The 18,249-nt window shown below is 44.1% G+C and overlaps 1 protein-coding gene and 1 pseudogene across 1 annotated transcript; both read right to left on the reverse strand.

Moving 5' to 3' along the window:
- Positions 1-926: 926 nt before the first annotated feature.
- Positions 927-2,676, reverse strand: LOC140856120 (pathogen-related protein-like; annotated as a pseudogene).
- A 9,923-nt stretch (positions 2,677-12,599) lies between these two features.
- On the reverse strand, positions 12,600-16,863 carry LOC105041545 (alpha-1,3-arabinosyltransferase XAT3-like). The gene is made up of 3 exons (XM_029263801.2): positions 16,627-16,863; positions 16,291-16,404; positions 12,600-14,001 (listed from the first exon to the last, which is right to left on the reverse strand). The coding sequence occupies exons 1-3, from the start codon at positions 16,721-16,723 to the stop codon at positions 12,803-12,805; spliced, it is 1,410 nt and encodes a 469-aa protein (XP_029119634.1). The 5' UTR covers positions 16,724-16,863; the 3' UTR covers positions 12,600-12,802.
- Between the last annotated feature and the right edge of the window lie 1,386 nt (positions 16,864-18,249).

Below are 18,249 nucleotides of genomic sequence, written 5' to 3' on the forward strand. Positions count from 1 at the left end.
ATACCTTGAAGATGATCTTGATAAGACCATACCATTTTCAAGGCTAATAAGATGATTGTCCCTGACAGTTGTAGTTTCTACTTTCTTCGGTATCAAGGCAATGTAAATATAATCCAATCTGGCTAAATCAACTGAAGGGTTAATTACCAAAGTCTTTAAAAACTTTGAGAAGCTTAGGTCCAATGACATTCCAGTACTTTTGATAGAATGAAATTGCAAAGCTTTCTGGCCCCAGGGATTTATCCTTTGCTAAGCTAAATACCACACCTTTTATCTGTTCTCGCACCTTGCTATTCTCATGATATCATCACATAAGTGATCGCCAGCTGCAATCAATGGTTTAAAACAACGTGGAAAAACAGGTTCGAACGTGCTGATTAAAATAAAAGTCGAGATTTGAGTAAACTCAAAACCAGTTTTACATAATTTTAGTTTTCTTTTTACATTTGAGGGAACTATATATGGCAAGGGCTCCAGCTTGACGTAGTTTTTTTTTACATGACTTCACTCCTAACATCAGCAATGATAATGGAATGCAAAAGGAGAATGAGTCGGTCCAGTTTTGCGTGTTGACATTCAACAATCTTTTTTAAGGAATAAATACTTCGTTGCCCAGCCAGTTTTTTTTAAGTATGGACAGATTCCATCGTAGATTAATTAGACTGTTCACTGAGCTTGTTTGGTACCACTACCATTTAGTCTCTCTAAGTAGTGCATGTTGACTAAGTACAAATTTAGATATTTAGATCACTCTCAAGTCTCATATGACGTTTTCAGTAAAAATATCAACATCAACGACAACCACAACCGCCAACCATTCCGACGATTGGCTATGAAGATTTGATGATGATGACTGCCTACAGATTCTGTGAGTTTTTGTATATCTTAATTTTTTAAATTGCTCTCACACTAAATTGATGTGGCCATCCATTTTGTACTTAAAAAAAAAAAAAAAAAAAAAACAACAACCACTACCACACGTAGCTGACCAGGATAGTATATACGTATAAGACGGGTTATGGTTGGGTGGATGACCTCACCCAGACCGTGGTACAAGCAAGCAAGGAAACAGAGATGCATGGTCGAAGCTATCTAGCTTGGGCTTGCTATTTTATTCTTTTTCTGTCGCTATGCCAATTTATTTATTTGCCATGAAAGGGCAGCGGGAAGAAGTTGCCGACGCGCCGTCCGTGGGTGCACCTTTGAGGAAGGAGGCGAGAAAGTCGCCGCCTCGTAAAAGAACTCCACCTTCTCAACCCTCATCTCTTCATCAACCTATCGAAGGGATTAATTAATTAGTAACTGGGGTGAGTATATGAATGAACTACAGAGCACTCGATTTTGGAAAGGGATTGATGTTAATATAGATGAAAGAACTATGGAATAGGGGGAAGGATTTGTACGTGGAAAATGGCCATTCCCAAGAATTCTACCCTCGCCCCAGTTGGGGCGTGCCCTTTGAAGGGGCCCTCCATGTAACCCCAGTGCCGGAACTTGTACGCGATCGTCGGGGGCCCACTGTAGACTTGGAGTACTTCCAAGGCGAACCCACGAGGAAATGCCGTTGTGAAGGCCTGCTGAGATGACTCTGCGGTCTCTTGTGCTGGGTTGTAGATCCGGAGATCTTCAGGCAAGCTGGTTTCCAAGAAGGCATTGTAGCCTCCTCCCATTTGGCGGATGTCTTGCAGTGTTATTGGTTTTCTTCCTGCAGCATTGCGTCACATGAGCTTGCTCAGCTCACAAGGCATATGGCTGGGACCCATTAACAAACAGGTTCCATGTGAATTCCAAGAGGGGCCTAATTTAACATAGCGGAGTTTGTGGCTTATTGTGTAGGTCTAATAATTTTCGTGATGCAATATCATTAGGATCATGTCTTTCGCAGTCACACTGTTACCGGTAAATTCACTGACGTTATTGGGATCCAACATGATGCATATTTTAGACAACAAATGATACAGAAAATGTAAAATCATTAACCCATCTATGTTACATATAAGTAATAAAATGAAATATGCCTTTTTTCCCCCTCCCTTTCTCTCTTGATAACCTCCTATCTCTCGCAGGAAAAATCCTATAGTTGGTGTTATCTGGCCGATTTTTATGGGCTGCACGATTCGGACCTCATCCAATACGGGAGGACGGATTTAAATTTAAATTGGGTTTGGGAGGTTTGGCGTGATATCGAAATCTGCCAACTAGGTTGCAGTAGATCAGATGCCAGTTAAATAAATCCATGCAACTTCGCGCGTGCGTGTATGTGGAACTATGGCTTTAGCGGCTTAGCATGTGGGATTACCATTTACGCTGAAAAGAAACTTTTCGGGGTTGACGGTTTTGTAGTCTTCAGGCCGTATCTTGTGGTGCAACTCCATTTCCCATGTCTTCACCAGCCGCTGCACTTTTTCTTCAATTGATCCCACCGGCCATTCCTAACCACACGAGGTTAGAGAGAAACTTTATAGGAGACCGGACTTCGAACAGATGCAAGAGGAACGGGATAGAATAGTGGAAGAGGAGGAGGTATTCCAGTTACCTGAGTTCGACCTTCTTCAAAGAGCTTGTTCACAACATCATAGTTGGGGGGAGCACCAAACATCCAATGGGTGTTCTTCTCACCTTCTCCATAGATAAAAGAGCGATACTTATCTCCCTCAACAGCGGAAGAAGCCATAGTTAATTTCCAAAGAAATGAAAAGAGCAATAGCTAATGCAGCAATAATTCAAAGGAGGTGACCTCTTATAATGACAATCCGACCGAGGTTGGATATGGTATTCGCGTTCAATTGGCCAGTTCACATTACGTGTTTGAAAGGTAATCTTCACATTACCCCGATGGAACGGGACTTTGCCCTCCAACCAAGTGATCTGGATTTGAGTCCCGATGGATGCCATGGCTTCGATTCAATGCTGGGATAATTATAAATGCAGATTGATATCATGGGTGACGTACGCATTCGTTGTGTTCGAAATTTGAGAAAGTCCATTAGCCTAGTGCACAAGCTGCTGTTATCCAAGATCTAAATTAATGGTGACGGGTTGTCCCATCTATAGTCGTTTATAAATTTGGGACAGTCTATTGGCCTTGCGCACAAGCTGCTCTTATCCAAGATCATAATTAATGGTGATGGGTTATCCCATCTATATATTAGTCTTTTAAGCTAGAAGATGCTATGGATGATCTCTAGAGGTATGCGTGAATTGAAAGTTTTTTAAAATCGAAATTGTTGGTACAAAAATCCGTCTGCACCGGAGGAGCTGGAGTCGGAGGAGTCGCGGTCGCCGTCGGGACCTGCAAAAGAAGTCTAAACCGGAGGTGGGGTTGCTCCGGCAAGATCCTCCGACACTCAAGTCAGTTCTCTGCCTCAACAAGAATGGAGTGCTCGAATGAAAATTTTAACAGAGTTTTTGGGATAGAAATTAGGGCTTAGAGAATAACGTATCTGGGGTCCCCCTTTTATAGGCGGAGGGGGCAACAGACTGATAGCGATGTCTGTAACCGTCTGGCAGTGGGCTGCCCAGGGTCAGGAGGAGTTTGTTGCGAAGAGTAGTGGAGTGGGATCGTGGCCATTACCGAGACATGCCACGTGAAGTCTGTTGCGGGGAGTGGAGCGGCGTCCGTTGCCGCGACTCGCCAGAGGGTGGAGGAACCGCGTGGTATCCGTCGCAGGAAGTGGAGCAGAATCGTGGCCACTATTGTGGCCTGCCAGGGAGTGATGGAGCCGCACAGAATTCATCACAGGAAGTAGAGCAGAGTCGTGGCCGTTACTGCGGCCTGCCAGGGAGTGATGGAGCTGCGCGGAATCTGTTGCAGGAAGTGGAGCAGAGTCGTGGCCGTTACTGCGGCCTGCCAGGGGGTCCAGGTCTCCGTAGAAGCTCGGACGGAGATCATTTGTCGAGGAATCTCGGCCAAGGCCGCTCGTGATAGAAATTTGAAGTAGATCATTTGCAGCGGAAACTCGGAGTGGGTCGCTTGCAGTAAGGGCTTGGAGTCTGGCTCCCGTAAGAGTCCGGACGAAGTCTTCCTGCAGCCGAAGTCAGGGACGAAGTTCGGCTTATGTAGGAGTCCGGGCGAAGTCCTCTTGCGGTTGAAGTCGGGGATGAAGTCCAGCTCCCGTAGGAGTCCGGATGGAGTCTACCTGCGATCAAAGTCGGGGGCGAAGTCCGGCTCCCGTAGGAGTTCGGACGGAGTCTACCTACAATCAGAGTCGGGGGCGAAGTCCGGCTCCCGTAGGAGTCCGGACGAAGTCTTCTGCGGTTGAAGTCGGGGACGAAGTCCGGCTCCCGTAGGACTCCGGACGGAGTCTTCTTGCAATCAAAGTCGGGGGCGAAGTCCGGCTCCCATAGGAGTCCGGATGAAGTCTTCTGCGGTTGAAGTCGGGGACGAAGTCCGGCTCCCATAGGAGTCCGGGCGGAGTCTTCTTGCAATCAAAGTCGGGGGCGAAGTCTGGCTCCCGTAGGAGTCCGGACGGAGTCTACCTGCAATCAGAGTCGGGGGCGAAGTCCGGCTCCCATAGGAGTCCAAACGAAGTCTTCTGCGGTTGAAGTCGGGGATGAAGTCCGGCTCCCGTAGGAGTCCGGGCGAAGTCTACCTGCAATCAAAGTCGGGGATGAAGTCCGGCTCCCGTAGGAGTCCGGATGAAGTCTTCTGCGGTTGAAGTCGGGGATGAAGTCCGGCTCCCGTAGGAGTCCGGGCAAAGTCTACCTGCAATCAAAGTTGGGGGCGAAGTCCGGCTCCCGTAGGAGTCTGGATGAAGTCTTCTGCGGTTGAAGTCGGGGACGAAGTCCGGCTGGATAAAATCTACCTGCAATCAAAGTCGGGGGCGAAGTCCGGCTCCCGTAGGAGTCCGGATGAAGTCTTCTGCGGTTGAAGTCGGAGACGAAGTCCGGCTCCCGTAGGAGTCCGGACGGAGTCTTCTTGCAGTCAAAGTCGGGGGCGAAGTCCGGCTCCCGTAGGAGTCCGGACGGAGTCTACCTGCAATCAGAGTCGGGGGCGAAGTCCGGCTCCCGTAGGAGTCCGGACGAGGTCTTTAAGGTGGTCGATCACCGTGGAAACTTGGGTGGAGTTCGTCCGTCGCGAAGGATCCGATCGACGTTGGTGAGGGTTTATCCATCGGCAGAACTTGAGAATTTGCGGAGACCCGACCGTCAGAGAGGTTCGACGAGATGTCGTCGGAGATCGGACGTCAGTATAATCCCTGGAGGGTCGTTTCTATCACGAACTTCGGCTGGGAGGTATTTTATACCCAACAGAAATCAAAATAGAACTTGAATAGTTTACAAAAAAATGTTTGAAATCAATTCAAAAAAAATATAGTTCAGTACGGCTCCATTTATGTGATTGATATTCTATTTTATATATAAAATAAAATAATAATAACAATAATAAAAGATTAAAAAATTAAAATTTATACGTTTAGATATATATGGGCCAGGTCAAGCTCAGTTAAATTGGATTGATTGCAATATATATATTTGCATATATATACAGTAGCTTGATCAGCTTGAATTGTATTTTTAAAAACTTAAATAAAAGTTGAATTAAATTTTTTCTATTTAAAACTTTGGTTCCCTTGAGTCAGTTTGAATTTGACTCAAAAAGAATTTGGATTAAGTTTTTTTGATGTAGAATCTTTTCAAACCGAAATCAAATTGAATTAAAAAAAAAATTGATATGAATTGAACTGGAAAGATCAATTCAGATTAGATTTGTGGTTGGCTTTTTTTTTTTTTTTTTTTTTTTTTTTTTTTTTTTTTCACCCTTGTCGCCTTGTCGGTCACATTCATCGACCTATCGCATCAACCAACACACAGGAGCCTAGGATTCATTGATGGGGGCCGAAAACCTGGGTTGAGGCTCCATAAATCGCACCCCTTCAACTCGCTCGGATTTTCGGAAATCCAAACTAAATTCAATGGTGATCCAAGGAAATGATAAATAGTTTGTAGGCTTTAATTGCATATGCCAAACATGCATCTGCTCCTACTGCTCCTTGGGGTTAAGAATGGGCTCTCCCTACTAAAGCGTTATTGACGCAAGAATGATAGTGATGTCAGGGGGGGCCAAGAACGGTGGGTAACGTGCTAGCATGCAGTACATCGCTTGCAAATTAAAAATTTACTTCTCAATTAGTCTGATTTGAAATGTGGCCTGGGCCTGCCATAGAGTTCTGGGTGGATGTGTGGTTTATGATCCCCCATACAATGTTGAAGCTTACCCATGAGATCACATATTTTACTATCAAATTACCCGGTCACCACAATTCAATGTATCCTAAGTTTCTTTTTCCTAATGGACCAGATTTATCATCAAAAGAGGAAAGGGGCCCAACAAATTCTACTATAGTTTTGACAAAGGCAGGATGAAAATAACCTTTCAACAACTATTCGAAGGATTCTCTTGAAAATAAAGGAAAAAAAAAAAAAAAAAACTACTCCTAGAAGAAGTTAATTAATTGATGATGATGATCATGATGGTTATTGTTTTTTCGTTAATAATCCAATTCCTGCATATATCTGCAAAAATTTTTATATAAGTATTTGTATAAAGAGTTTAACAACAATCACTAAAACATAAATACCACAACAGCATCGCACAAACTAGAACAACATACAGGGAACACTTTGTACAGTAAGGTGAGCCCACCACATTGGGTGTTCTTCTCACATTCGCCATAGATGAAGGAGCGATACACAAAATCAGAAGAGGCCATAATCCTTAATTTAGAGGACAATCTCAGGGGGAGTTAGTGCACCATTATTTGGTAGATAGAGGAGGCTTCTTATGATAAGTTGGGTTCGTAGTTGCGTGCAATGGATAAGTTATTTTACATTTTTGAAATAAATTTCAAATTCAATCATCCATAATATGCATGTAAGGATTGTTTATATTCCTGTTACATAAACTAATTAAGAAAAGTATGAGTGATGTTGCTAGAGAATCATTAGTGAATTTAAAATGAGTTGGCCTGGCTTAGGAGAAATTATTAGATGGATTAGATTTATCGTGGATCAAGAATGAAATGAATCCATCTAATAATTTAGGTGGTTTCATTTCACCCTCCCTCCATGGGCATATGGTCCATTTAGTAATTAGGTCTTGCTCTAGGAGTTCAGTTGGGGCATTTGACAGATATTCCCATCAATTGCCCTTCATCTCCCATGTTAAGACGTGTCAATCATGCTTTGATTGGTTGGCTGGCCGAGGGTATTTTGGAGAGCGAAAAAGGGCAAAAATTTTATCCCTATATTATTATTATTATTATTATTATTATTATTATTATTATTATTATTATTATTATTATTATTATTATTCCATTGTTTGCCGTGCAAGTTTGTTCATATCCCAGCAGATCATCCCTTGGCTGGCGCCGTGGCAGTCCTACAGTGACAACTACCATTTAAGCCTCGCATTGCACGGAAGCCACGATCATGCAAGGACCGAAAGAAAGGGAAGGGAGAAAAGAGGCAAAAATAATTGGATTAGAACTTGTTTAATGAATTCAGCTGGTAAATATTGGCTGTGCATGTATAAATATAAAAATTTATTTACTATTCAAAGAAAAAAAATTTCAAACAAAACTCATCATAATTGTTCCATCTATGTAGCACAATGGAGCTAATGCTAATTCATCTTGTTAGGAATATCTGGTCAAGACATCACTATTACAAGATCTTTTTGATACCACTTGTATTGCATTCGATCACGTATAGATACTGCAAGAGAAGAGAAAGAAATACAAGATAAGAAAAAAATAATCAAGTACATGGATCAGCCTAAGATTTATCTTCACGGGATATGTAAAGCTTCACTATGAGAAGAACAAATACAAGAGGAGATCCTCACACTCTCAACTCTTATACATAATCTCTCTCAACTAAAAGTTCCTTTTACAAAGCTCTCATTAGAACCCAAGAGGCCCTTTGCATCTCACAACTCTCTACTCTTACCGAACCACAGGGTTCTCCACCAACTGCTGCTACCACGGATACCATAGCCTTTCTCCACCATAGGTCTTTTTCAAAGCTTCAAATCGAGTCCAGATCGGAGACTGGACTCCAATTAAAACTCAAGAAACTTCCCAAGCCGTCAAATTAAGTCCCTGATCACTCTGATCATGCCCGCACACCCGCAGGCCATCAAATCATGCATCGATCCACGGAGAAGTCCATAGACTACGAGAAACCTCATCGGTCCATCGTGGACCACGAGAAACCACTGAAAAACTATCTGCCGATCCATGCTCCTCGCATGGACTACGGTCCATGGTGGACCATGGTACACCATGTGGTCTGGGCCGTGCTTGCGTATGACTGCGCGCGTGCGCTCGCATGCTGGATCGCGAGCTCTCCTGGGCTGCGCCTACTGAGAAGGTCCCCATGCGCCTGCATTGGGCCGTGCGCTTGCTCCACCGGCCGGGCCTGGCCCGCTCCGCTGCCGGCCTGCTCCATCCGTAGGCCCCCTTCGACAGTCTGTGGGCCATACCAGCTCTCGTGCTGGTCTTCTATCGCGTGTATCTCCTCCGTCTGTACTCTATTTAGATTGTTTTTGGGTTCGTTGGACTCCGTTCGTCATTCTGGATCTTTTTCTAGGTTTATTATAGATCGAATTTCAAAATATTTTTCTCAACACATCTTGTACACAGATTTTTATCTTTTGCAAAGTAGTGCTTGGTTTACGATGCATGTTTCATATAATGGCTTAGGTTCCACCTACAGCTCATGTGCTAGTGATGTTAGGTTTGGAGGGACTGATTAGGTCTTTTATCTCATGTTTAATGGAATGGAGCAAAGCCTTGACGTGTGGAGAGTAAAGATCAAAGTTTGGATGGGGTTTTAGTTCGCTAGCTAGCTTGTGATAGAGACTACGTCATGGCTACTTTAGTTTGGAGTTGTTGGGATTTTTGTGCAGTTCTCGTATTAGGTTTTGGCCATTTCTTGTGTTTTCAATCCATATGGTCAGCCTTGTTTTTGATTTTATTATTTTAAATTGCTGGTTGATTTTTTCCACATATGCAAATGAACATATCCTCTGGCCTATCCTCCGCCTCCGGTTGGTTCGATATACCTACTACATATTTTCTTCCGTAGTTGAACTAGAAGAGCTACAGCAGATATTCTTTTAATAAAAGAGAAATGCTTGACAAGTTACCAAATCTGTGGAAATTGAGATTTTAACTAATGGTGGTGGTAATCCTTTCTTTTCATAAGAAGATAAAATAAAATTGGGGATGCCAGTACCGAAGTAATTTGAGCATGGATTTGTTTTCTTTAGAGTTTAGAATGGATTGGCAATAGGTTGAGTGATATAGGTTAGAATAAAAAATAAGTAAGAATTAACATAAAATTACTTCACTTAGTTAATAGACTAAAATTTCGAACACAAAGTGACTGAATTATCTATCGAACATATAATAAGACTCAACACATGTAACATATTTTGAGGGTGCCTTGTTTGGAGGTTGGTAACAAGGATGTAGGTTCAAATCCTTCCTTTACCTAGATTATAGCCCAGGAAAAAACACATGTAATATGTGTTGGGTGGATGTCTGGCCAGGACACCACCTCCCAAGATCCTTTCAGTACCACGCGATGCAGCAGGAAGAAAGAAGAAACAAAATAAAAGGAAAAACAATCAAAATACGTGGATCAGCCACAAAAGGGCTCGCCTCCACGGGGCATGCAAACTTCACTATGAAAAAGAAATTTTACAAGAGGAGACCTCACCCTCAACCCTTGTACATCCAATTCTCTCTCACATAAAGTTTCCCTCACAAAAGCTCTCTCTCTCTTGGAGACCCCCCTGAACCCCTGAAGAGCCTGGCGACCGCTGTCCAGGAGCCTCCTGCTCCTTCTCTCACAGCGCCCTCGCCTCTCTCTCTCTTCTCTGGTTCGTACGGCGAGAAACACAAAACCACACCTCTCTGTTACCTCACAGGACCTTTTTAAAGCTTAAACACTCTTTAAACTTGATTAGAGAGGGATTAGGAGTCCTAAACAAAGTCAAGAAATCCTCCTGACCGTCGGATCAAGACCGGGAGCGTCCTCGGCCCTTAGATCGCGCTTCGGTCCACGAAATAGGGCCGTGGACTGCGAGAAATGCGTGGGAAACGCCCACGCGGTCCATAGACCGCGCCGTGGACCACCTGGTCCACGGTGGACCGGGGCAAGGGGCCAGCAGGCCGCTGGGTCGCGCGTCCCGCGCGGGCCTAGGCCTGGGTCGCGCGTCCCGCGTGGGCCTGGGTCGCGCGTCCCACGCGGGCCTGGGACGCGCGCCCCTCGCGCCGCCGCCTGCGGCCGCGTTGCTGCCGCCCGCCGCCGGCGGTCCTCCGCCGCCTCGATTCTCGTGCTGACTTCAAAAGCTCGTATCTCCTCCATCCGAGCTCCGATTCAGGTGATCTTGGTCTCGTTGGACTCCGTTTTTCGCCGCGAACCTTGCTGTGGGCTCAATGTGGGCTGAATCTCGAGACGTCAAATCCTAACAATATGTTTAGAGGCTATTCAGTTATCCATGGTATTCTGAAATAGATGATCATAAAATTTAATTTCGTGCAAACAAATTTTTTGAAAAACACAAGAAGACAATGCTTTAGAAACCAAATATACACGAGTATCATAAACATGGCATAGATAGTTTATCAATATAACAAAACCATCCCATCGAGCTAATAATTCTGTTCTGGACTTCTGCTTTATAGAGCGTAAGTTGCGTATATATTCATATCAACATATATATGATGAAGTTGTGCATATATCCATATCAACATGGATATAATGATCATAAGTGACCAACAATTCAACAAGGCAAAAGTGCAACATATTTGCATGAATTGAGCTTTTATGCTAACCTAATAACTTTCCAATGTCACCACAAAATTGGGCCAACTCAAACGCGGCCTTGCCGAAATATGAGTTATCTCAGGCGCTTTAAATAATTCTTTTAAATCTTTAAATTGAAACTGAAGAATGGATTAATTGAATTTAGATATTTAAAGGGAGAAAAGTAGAGGCCCACAAGCTCTATAAATACCAAGACCTAGATTATTGAAAATACATTATCCAAGATTCAAACCTAGAATCTTTGATTGCCAATTAAGCAAGTATAACCAATCGAGCAAGCTCCAATTTGTAATCAAACTTAATTGAAGTACATATGGCCCAAGGTCTCAAATCCACGTCTTGCCCAATCACAGCCAGCCAACTTCGTGTCCGTGCAAAGATCGTAAACCAAGCTCAAAGCAGCATATATCGTATTTTGATTGGACATGGATTGAAGAACGCAAATAGGAACGAAGATCATCACCAGCTTAACACACCAGTGCATTATCATATCATTGTAGGCAAATAGGTGCTGGGGTTGAAGGCCCAGTGGCCTATAAATAGCCCATAACGTTTGCAAGTATTGGGCCTCATGGTTTCCATGCCATACTGTTTGAAGGTATGGCCCAGGCATTGAAGTGGCCCATGGAGAGGTTCATGCCTCTCCCTCCCCGTCCGGCGTGTCTATCCGGATTCCAATGGCCATCTGTTCCTTGTTGGAGGATTGACAAAGAAAATCTGACAAAAGAGGCAGCTTAATTACTGGCCACAGATCGTTGAGGCCATTCAAAACTGGCGTTTTTCCGGGAATTTATGTTTAATAAAAACAAAATGACAGAAAGGAAGACTATGACTCTATTTCTCATAAAAAAATGGTGAAGCAAGCAACAAGATTTGTTAGATGGCGCTTGCATACCAGCCTTGTCTATCTACTTTCACGATGCAATAAGATAAAGTACAAATCATAAAGTATTCCATAGTTTATTGGAGGTAGTGGAGGAGGGCGTGAAGCAGAAAAAATTTCTGGTTTGTAGCATCAACCCAAACTGCAATGAATTGTGAGACAATTGAATTTTCTCTAAAATTGAAGCAACAATTGAAAGTCAAATGAAACATGTTGGCCTGCTATTATTATGTTTTTCTTTTCTTCTTATTTTTAGGTCTACACCTATCTTTCTTGATTTATAATTGAAGCACTACAGTTACTCGTCATCTACCTACATCCACTTCTTTGCCATGCTCTCATCACATTAAAAAAATCACAGATTTTGACACCTCCTATTGTTTTTGCTCTGGACAATTGTGGAATCACGTCTTTCTTTTTATTCTTCTGATATTAGGTGCAATTGAAAGCATTCATGTGAAGTATTCCCTTTTCTCACATTCCACCATGTGTTCTACATTGCCAACTTCTAGTTCTCAGTGAACAATAATATATATATTTTTCTATATAATTCGTGGATTCTACATCTTGTTCCCTGAAATAATTATGTACGCCTAAATCACCCATCGTCCAAAGTGGAGATCCCCACTAATTAATCAATAATGGACAACAGGATACACGACGTACCTCAACATGCCGTTCACACCAATCAAAAAATCCACCACTACTACATTAATGATTGGTTAATTTGACCCACTTGCAAGGACGACTATTACGTACCGAAAGAGATTTGGTGGTTATACGTTCACTCAGTTATTAAAAACTGCGATCATGGTCATACCATTACTTCTGGCGAGTGGATACCTAATTATTGGATAGCGGAGAAATCATCAGAATTTTCGATCCGAGAACGGAGGCTATGATTTGTCATCCTCTAGCTATCCATACCGTTTCATAATTCCAAGAAAAAAATGTGGTTGGCATTTGGTAACAAACAAATAGCTTTGTCTTACCCAAAAAAGAAAAAGAAAAAACTAAAAAACAAAACAAAACAAAATGCTTTGACTCTCCGCATACTTAATTCATCGTAATCATCCAGCTTCAGCAAAGACGGGTGGGCCGGGGGAGCATCTCCAACGCTTGCAATAGCGTCTCCCTGAACCTCGCCAGGTCCAGCGTCAAGTTCTGGCCATCAGTATATATCGGTCGGCTTACATTGTACCCTTGCCGGTTTATCGACCATGGATCGACGAGAACCAGATGATCCTTGGGATATTTATCATACAACGTACTCTCCTCCACCGCCGTGTGGTACTCAATGTAGCGCAGCCCCATCCTCCTGGCCGGACGCGCGTAGTACGCCGCCGCCGCCCAGTCCAGCCCCCACGGCACCACCTGCACCACCACCGCTCCTGCCGGCAGGAACACCATGTTGGTCAGGCCCGCCCCGTGCACCCCCATCAGCACCCCGCACCCGTTCACCACCCCGGCGAAATCTCCCACGCTCGTCATCCTCGTCGGCGCCGCCACCTCAACCTCGAACCCCACCTCCCTCGCCAGCGCCACCACCCCGTCTTCGTTCAGCAGCGCCCGCGACGTCCGCCGCGAGATGAGCACCAGCACCGGCCTCTCCACCCCCGCCGCACGATCTTCCTTTAGGCCGAGGGCGCTGTGGAGGAAGCGCCGGAAGTCGAGGGTGGAGACGCCGCCGGGGGCGTCGGAGGAGTTGCAGAGGAGGTTGCCGTGGTACTTGAGGCCCACCACGGCCGCCGGGAAGCAGTGGACTTTCGGCTCGACGGGGGTCGAGGGAGAGGAGGCGACGGCGAGGTCGGCAGCGGAGGAGAGGTGGAAGAGGACGCGGCGGTACTTCTGGGTCCACCAAGGTTCGAAGTCGGCGACGAGGAGTTGGGCCCGGGAACGGAGGTGGCCGGCGGTGAGGAAGAGGGGGATGAGGACGTCGTTGACGTCGTGGAAGAAGTTACCGGCGAAGCCGCCGATGGAGAAGAGGATCGCAGGGAATGGGTGGGTGAGGTCGCAGGGCGGGGAATTGGAGTGGGCGGCGACGAGGTGGACGGGGGCCGTGCGCTGCATAGCGAAGGAGTCGGTCTTCCGGGGGTAGGGACGGAGGACGAAAGAGTTGAAGCCGGGGGGAAGTTGCTGGCCGGCGGTGAGGTAGACGGTGGCTGGAGAGGAGGAGGTGGCGGTGGATATCCTGACGGCGTCTGTAGTGACGCATAGGTCGGACTCGGGATCCGATATGCAGGATATGCCATCCTGGCTCAGCTCCCTTCGGGCTTTTCCTGCATCAATTACTCTATTTTAGTTGTCTTGCCATATAAATGAAAGGGTGAAGTGAAACTGTATTTTTTTTCCTTTTTAAACCCAAAAAAAGGGTGAATACATCATATGTAGATATACAAAATTTTATATAATTGGTTTGACATGTCAACATAGATATCAACACACCGGACATGGCTCTTTTATTGCTCATCTCGCTAGCAGTCTAACATCTTAGCACAGAAAATAGAAACCGGGCATTTTTTTTGCGAGCTACATGGTTTTCTATATAATTTTTTTTACTTTCGTTGAGAATTTTGTGTAAAATAATACGACTAAAATCATGAAGAAAGGAATTTGTGAACATGAAGGAATTATGAAAATTATTTAGAATTCTTTGAAGCTAAAAGCATTGTGTCATATGTGATAGTAATGACACATTAATATTTAAGAGTGAAGTCTGTCACTATATAAATCTCCAAGTTATAGGATAGAAAGTGAGCTAAGCATCTTGTCCGCAATCATTCAAAAGGATAGGGAACACATTTCTCTCGAGATAAATTACCAATTAAGAGGATTTGTTCTAGTCAAATGCAGGCAACCATAATTCACCCACAGGCACCTATGGTGGGAAAGGCAATACATCCACCTTGCGACGAAATGAGGTGCTCGGGCAAACGTCTTTCCTAAGCTTTAGTAGGTAACACGTGCCTAGGAGCTTCCATGCAGGCTCTCACACATGAGACTTGTCCAAGAGGTCGTATACCGCTGACCACCATAGACTGATGATTGTATAGAATGTTGGCTAACGAGCAAACATCACGAGACCCACCGCTAGCAAGGTGGTCCGGCTGAGAATTTATTGGCGATAAACGATACGATGCCAATTATAACCAAGCATCCGCCACAAATTCCCACGTTGAACGGCCAGGATTACATAATTTCTCTTTAGGCCTGCCGCGTGGGTCGAATCCAATCCATAGCGTTGGGCGTGGTCGCAAATACCACAAGCCGCCACATGTTCTTTTATGAACGGATTCTAAGCCGCCACTCCAACTTGTAGCTCGTACTTTATGTACCAAAAGTCATTCTAATTGAGGTTTAAATGATGCAATGTTGCTATCTATCTACATAAATTGCAGTAATATTAACAAGGCCATGATAATTAGGGATACGTTTTGATGGATGTGTCGGTAATCACCGCTAACACGTATATGCTAAGTTGGCAGTATCAAACACCAAAAAAGTAGCATCTGATGCTGCTACCCGGGCCCTATCTAATAACCAATTATTCCAAGCTCACATGTACAGTAATTTCCACGATAACCTGTTTTCATTTGGATCAAGATCATCTTGCCATCTAGCTCAAGGACTTTCCGCTTCAAAATTATCTGGTTCCGTTTGTCGTTTTGGCTGGCATTGGATGGGTATATATATGTGACTACGTGAACAGGTTGATGTTTGATGGTTACGCTTTAATTATGGACCGACTTGTTGAGCAAGACGTTGTGATGGTAGAATTTATTCTATACTGCATATGGAGTCCAGCTGTGTGGATATGAGGAGAAAGCCATAGGCTAAAAGGAACGGCACAAAGTATTTGCCAAAAGGTATTTTTCTGTTTGGAGGAATTATTAAGGCATGGATTACTTTTTGGAAGCACTGCTATGACTTAGCGATCTCGCTTGCTTGGCCAAGTTTTCAACTGCAAATGATTTCCTCCTCAAATAATTGCCCCACTTTGCAGCACGCGACCTTCCCAAGTTATAAAAGTGTTTGCTAAACCAAGTTTATTTAGCATGGGGAGCTATATATTGTTCGGAAGCCATCAATGCCAACACTTTTGTTGGAGTCAAGGATCAGTCTTGATCGTAGTGGGAATGTAGCCAATTCGCACAGAATACTTGTGGAGAGGGAATATATGAATTCTGACCCACAAATACACGGTGTTGGCTAGCTAATATTAGCAGTGTCAAGTGAGTATATATGTGACATCGACGAACAAATTAATGAAGTTTTTCAGAATTTAGAAAAAGCTGACAAAGTTGCTCCCTTGCTTCCTAAAAGATTGCTTTCTTATGGAAATTGGTTCATCAGTTCTCTTGACCAAGGTAGGCGGGTGAGATCTTACTCACCTTTTTCCTACGATCTATAAACGGCATTCCTGTGGAAGGATCATGGCGTCGTCCTATACAAGGCTGATATTTTTTCCCCCTCGAGAAACTAATCCTATATAGTGTTAAAGAAATCAATCGACATTTATTGATGTATCATATTTGATCATAGGAAGAGAGAGTAGTTTGAAGGAAAACCTCGTACTAGTCTCCGCAGAAGAAACCGTGTGAACTCCACATCCTCAGTATTTGCGCTGCCGCTTCTTCCGATCAATATGAGATTGTTGGACCAATGGGATAACTGCAACTTCCCTTCATAACCAAAACAGAGAGAGAAAAAAAGGTAAATCAGAAATAGACACTCATATTAGCTCGATCAGCTTCTCATTCAACAAAACATTTAAAAGAGATATTTATTAACGCAGCCTGTTCCGAATCCATCATGCAAACAAATGACAAGTTGCGCCTATAGTACCAAAATCACAGCTAGCACTAGAAAGAAAGAATTTGATATAAAAAATTAGCGAGGATTACAGAGACGAAGAGGCGCGATATTGGGACGCAGGATGGCGGCACAGAGCAGAGGCAGTAGCAGGAACCCCAGCACCAGCCTTCGAGGTCCCTTGGCCATCTTCCACTAAAGAAAGCCCTTGCACTCAGTGCCCACTCTTGATAAATACGCATGCGGGCTGGGGACAAGCAGACCCCACGAATGATCTCTTGTTGGGAAGTCTTATTTTCCACCCAAGATAAACCCCTAGCTACCGGCCGTTCCACCGCCCCATCAATCCATCTCCTTGCCATCCTTCTCTCTTTGGACGTCTAGATATGGAGAACGACAGCTAAAGAGAATCGTTGTGGGCTCACTATATACTTGGTGCACAACATGCGACCCACTAACGATGCCACTTATTTTACGTGTGCTGCCCTTTTGACCTCAAATATTATTATTATCGTAACCACTTTTCCTTGAAGGATACCATCCACCTCACTGACGGCCCATTTCTCGTGCAAAACGTTCCTGGTGACGGTGACCCAACTGAATTTGTTCCGGGACAAGGTTGGGGTCCAGACTCGCAGAATCCACGCTACCATGAGTCCAAAATATTTTATGTGTTAATGTCCCAAGGAAGTTTGGGCTGGGATTAAATAATGTAGTGGACGGTCTGCCTAGCTACATATCACGTCTAAAGTTGCAAGGATGCTATCCTGGTCTTATTTTGAACTAATTTGGATTTGGAAAGGTACTCCAAAACGTGGCAAAAGGTTGGGGTTTACACTTGCAAAATCCACTCTATGTGTAGGTCTAAATATTTTTTGTGCTCATGTCCCAAGGAAGTTTGGGCTGGGAATGCAAACATGCAGTAGGGGACTACCTGTGCCGAGTATCACCTTCTAGTGAGAAGATGCAAAGGTGGTGAGCTTCAAACCAAAAAAAAAAAAAAAAAAAGGTGGTGAGCTGATCTTGCCAATTTTCCCTATTGTGGTGGATTTAGAAAAGGTACCATGAAAGATATATATTATATTTACCAAAAAAAAAAAAGGTCCGCGATAAAATGGCCATCGACAGTGTCTGCAGAATTTTTAACGTTTGACGTTGGATGGTCTGAGGAGGCCTGGCCTCGTGGTTCTCCGTGATTTTTCACATAGTCAAGGAATTGCACCACAGGAGGGGCGCTCTCCACCAATGTGATTACAAATCATTCGGAGCCAGTCAGCTCCTTTGCGATGGCAAAACGGAGAAAGTGGATTCTTGCTGAATTCTCTGTGGGAAGGTTGTCTATGTTCATGCAACACGCAAGCTAAGCACATATGATTAGCTAAGTCAGGTCATATACTTTAGAAGGACCATGTATCCTAAGACATGATTTAAACCTAGCTGGCCCTCAAATGATGTCAGGGCTGCAGGGTTGCAGGCGAGTCAGGTCGTATCTAGATCTATCTTGACCAGAATCTGACATGAATTGGACTAGCCATTTCCTGTTAAGGTCTAATTTGAAGGTATTAAATCCCATCATTTTGGGCCATTTTCTTCAGGTATATCACTTCTATTTGAATTGAATCGGATTGAGTACCGCACGCGTGCAGACGCATATATATATATATATATATATATATATATTGAAACCAGACCAATCATATGAAAAAATTGGTTCG

Source organism: Elaeis guineensis, chromosome 3 (genome assembly GCF_000442705.2).
Source record: "Elaeis guineensis isolate ETL-2024a chromosome 3, EG11, whole genome shotgun sequence".
Taxonomy (NCBI): domain Eukaryota; kingdom Viridiplantae; phylum Streptophyta; class Magnoliopsida; order Arecales; family Arecaceae; genus Elaeis; species Elaeis guineensis.

Excerpts from the sequence above, each read along its gene's own strand:
- LOC105041545 (XM_029263801.2), bottom strand. The coding sequence starts at position 16,723 with ATGGCCAAGGGACCTCGAAGGCTGGTGCTGGGGTTCCTGCTACTGCCT. Across the intron at positions 16,405-16,626 it reads TATCGCGCCTCTTCGTCTCT|GGAAGTTGCAGTTATCCCAT; the intron begins GTAATCCTCGCT and ends TTGGTTATGAAG. Across the intron at positions 14,002-16,290 it reads TCTGCGGAGACTAGTACGAG|GAAAAGCCCGAAGGGAGCTG; the intron begins GTTTTCCTTCAA and ends TAATTGATGCAG.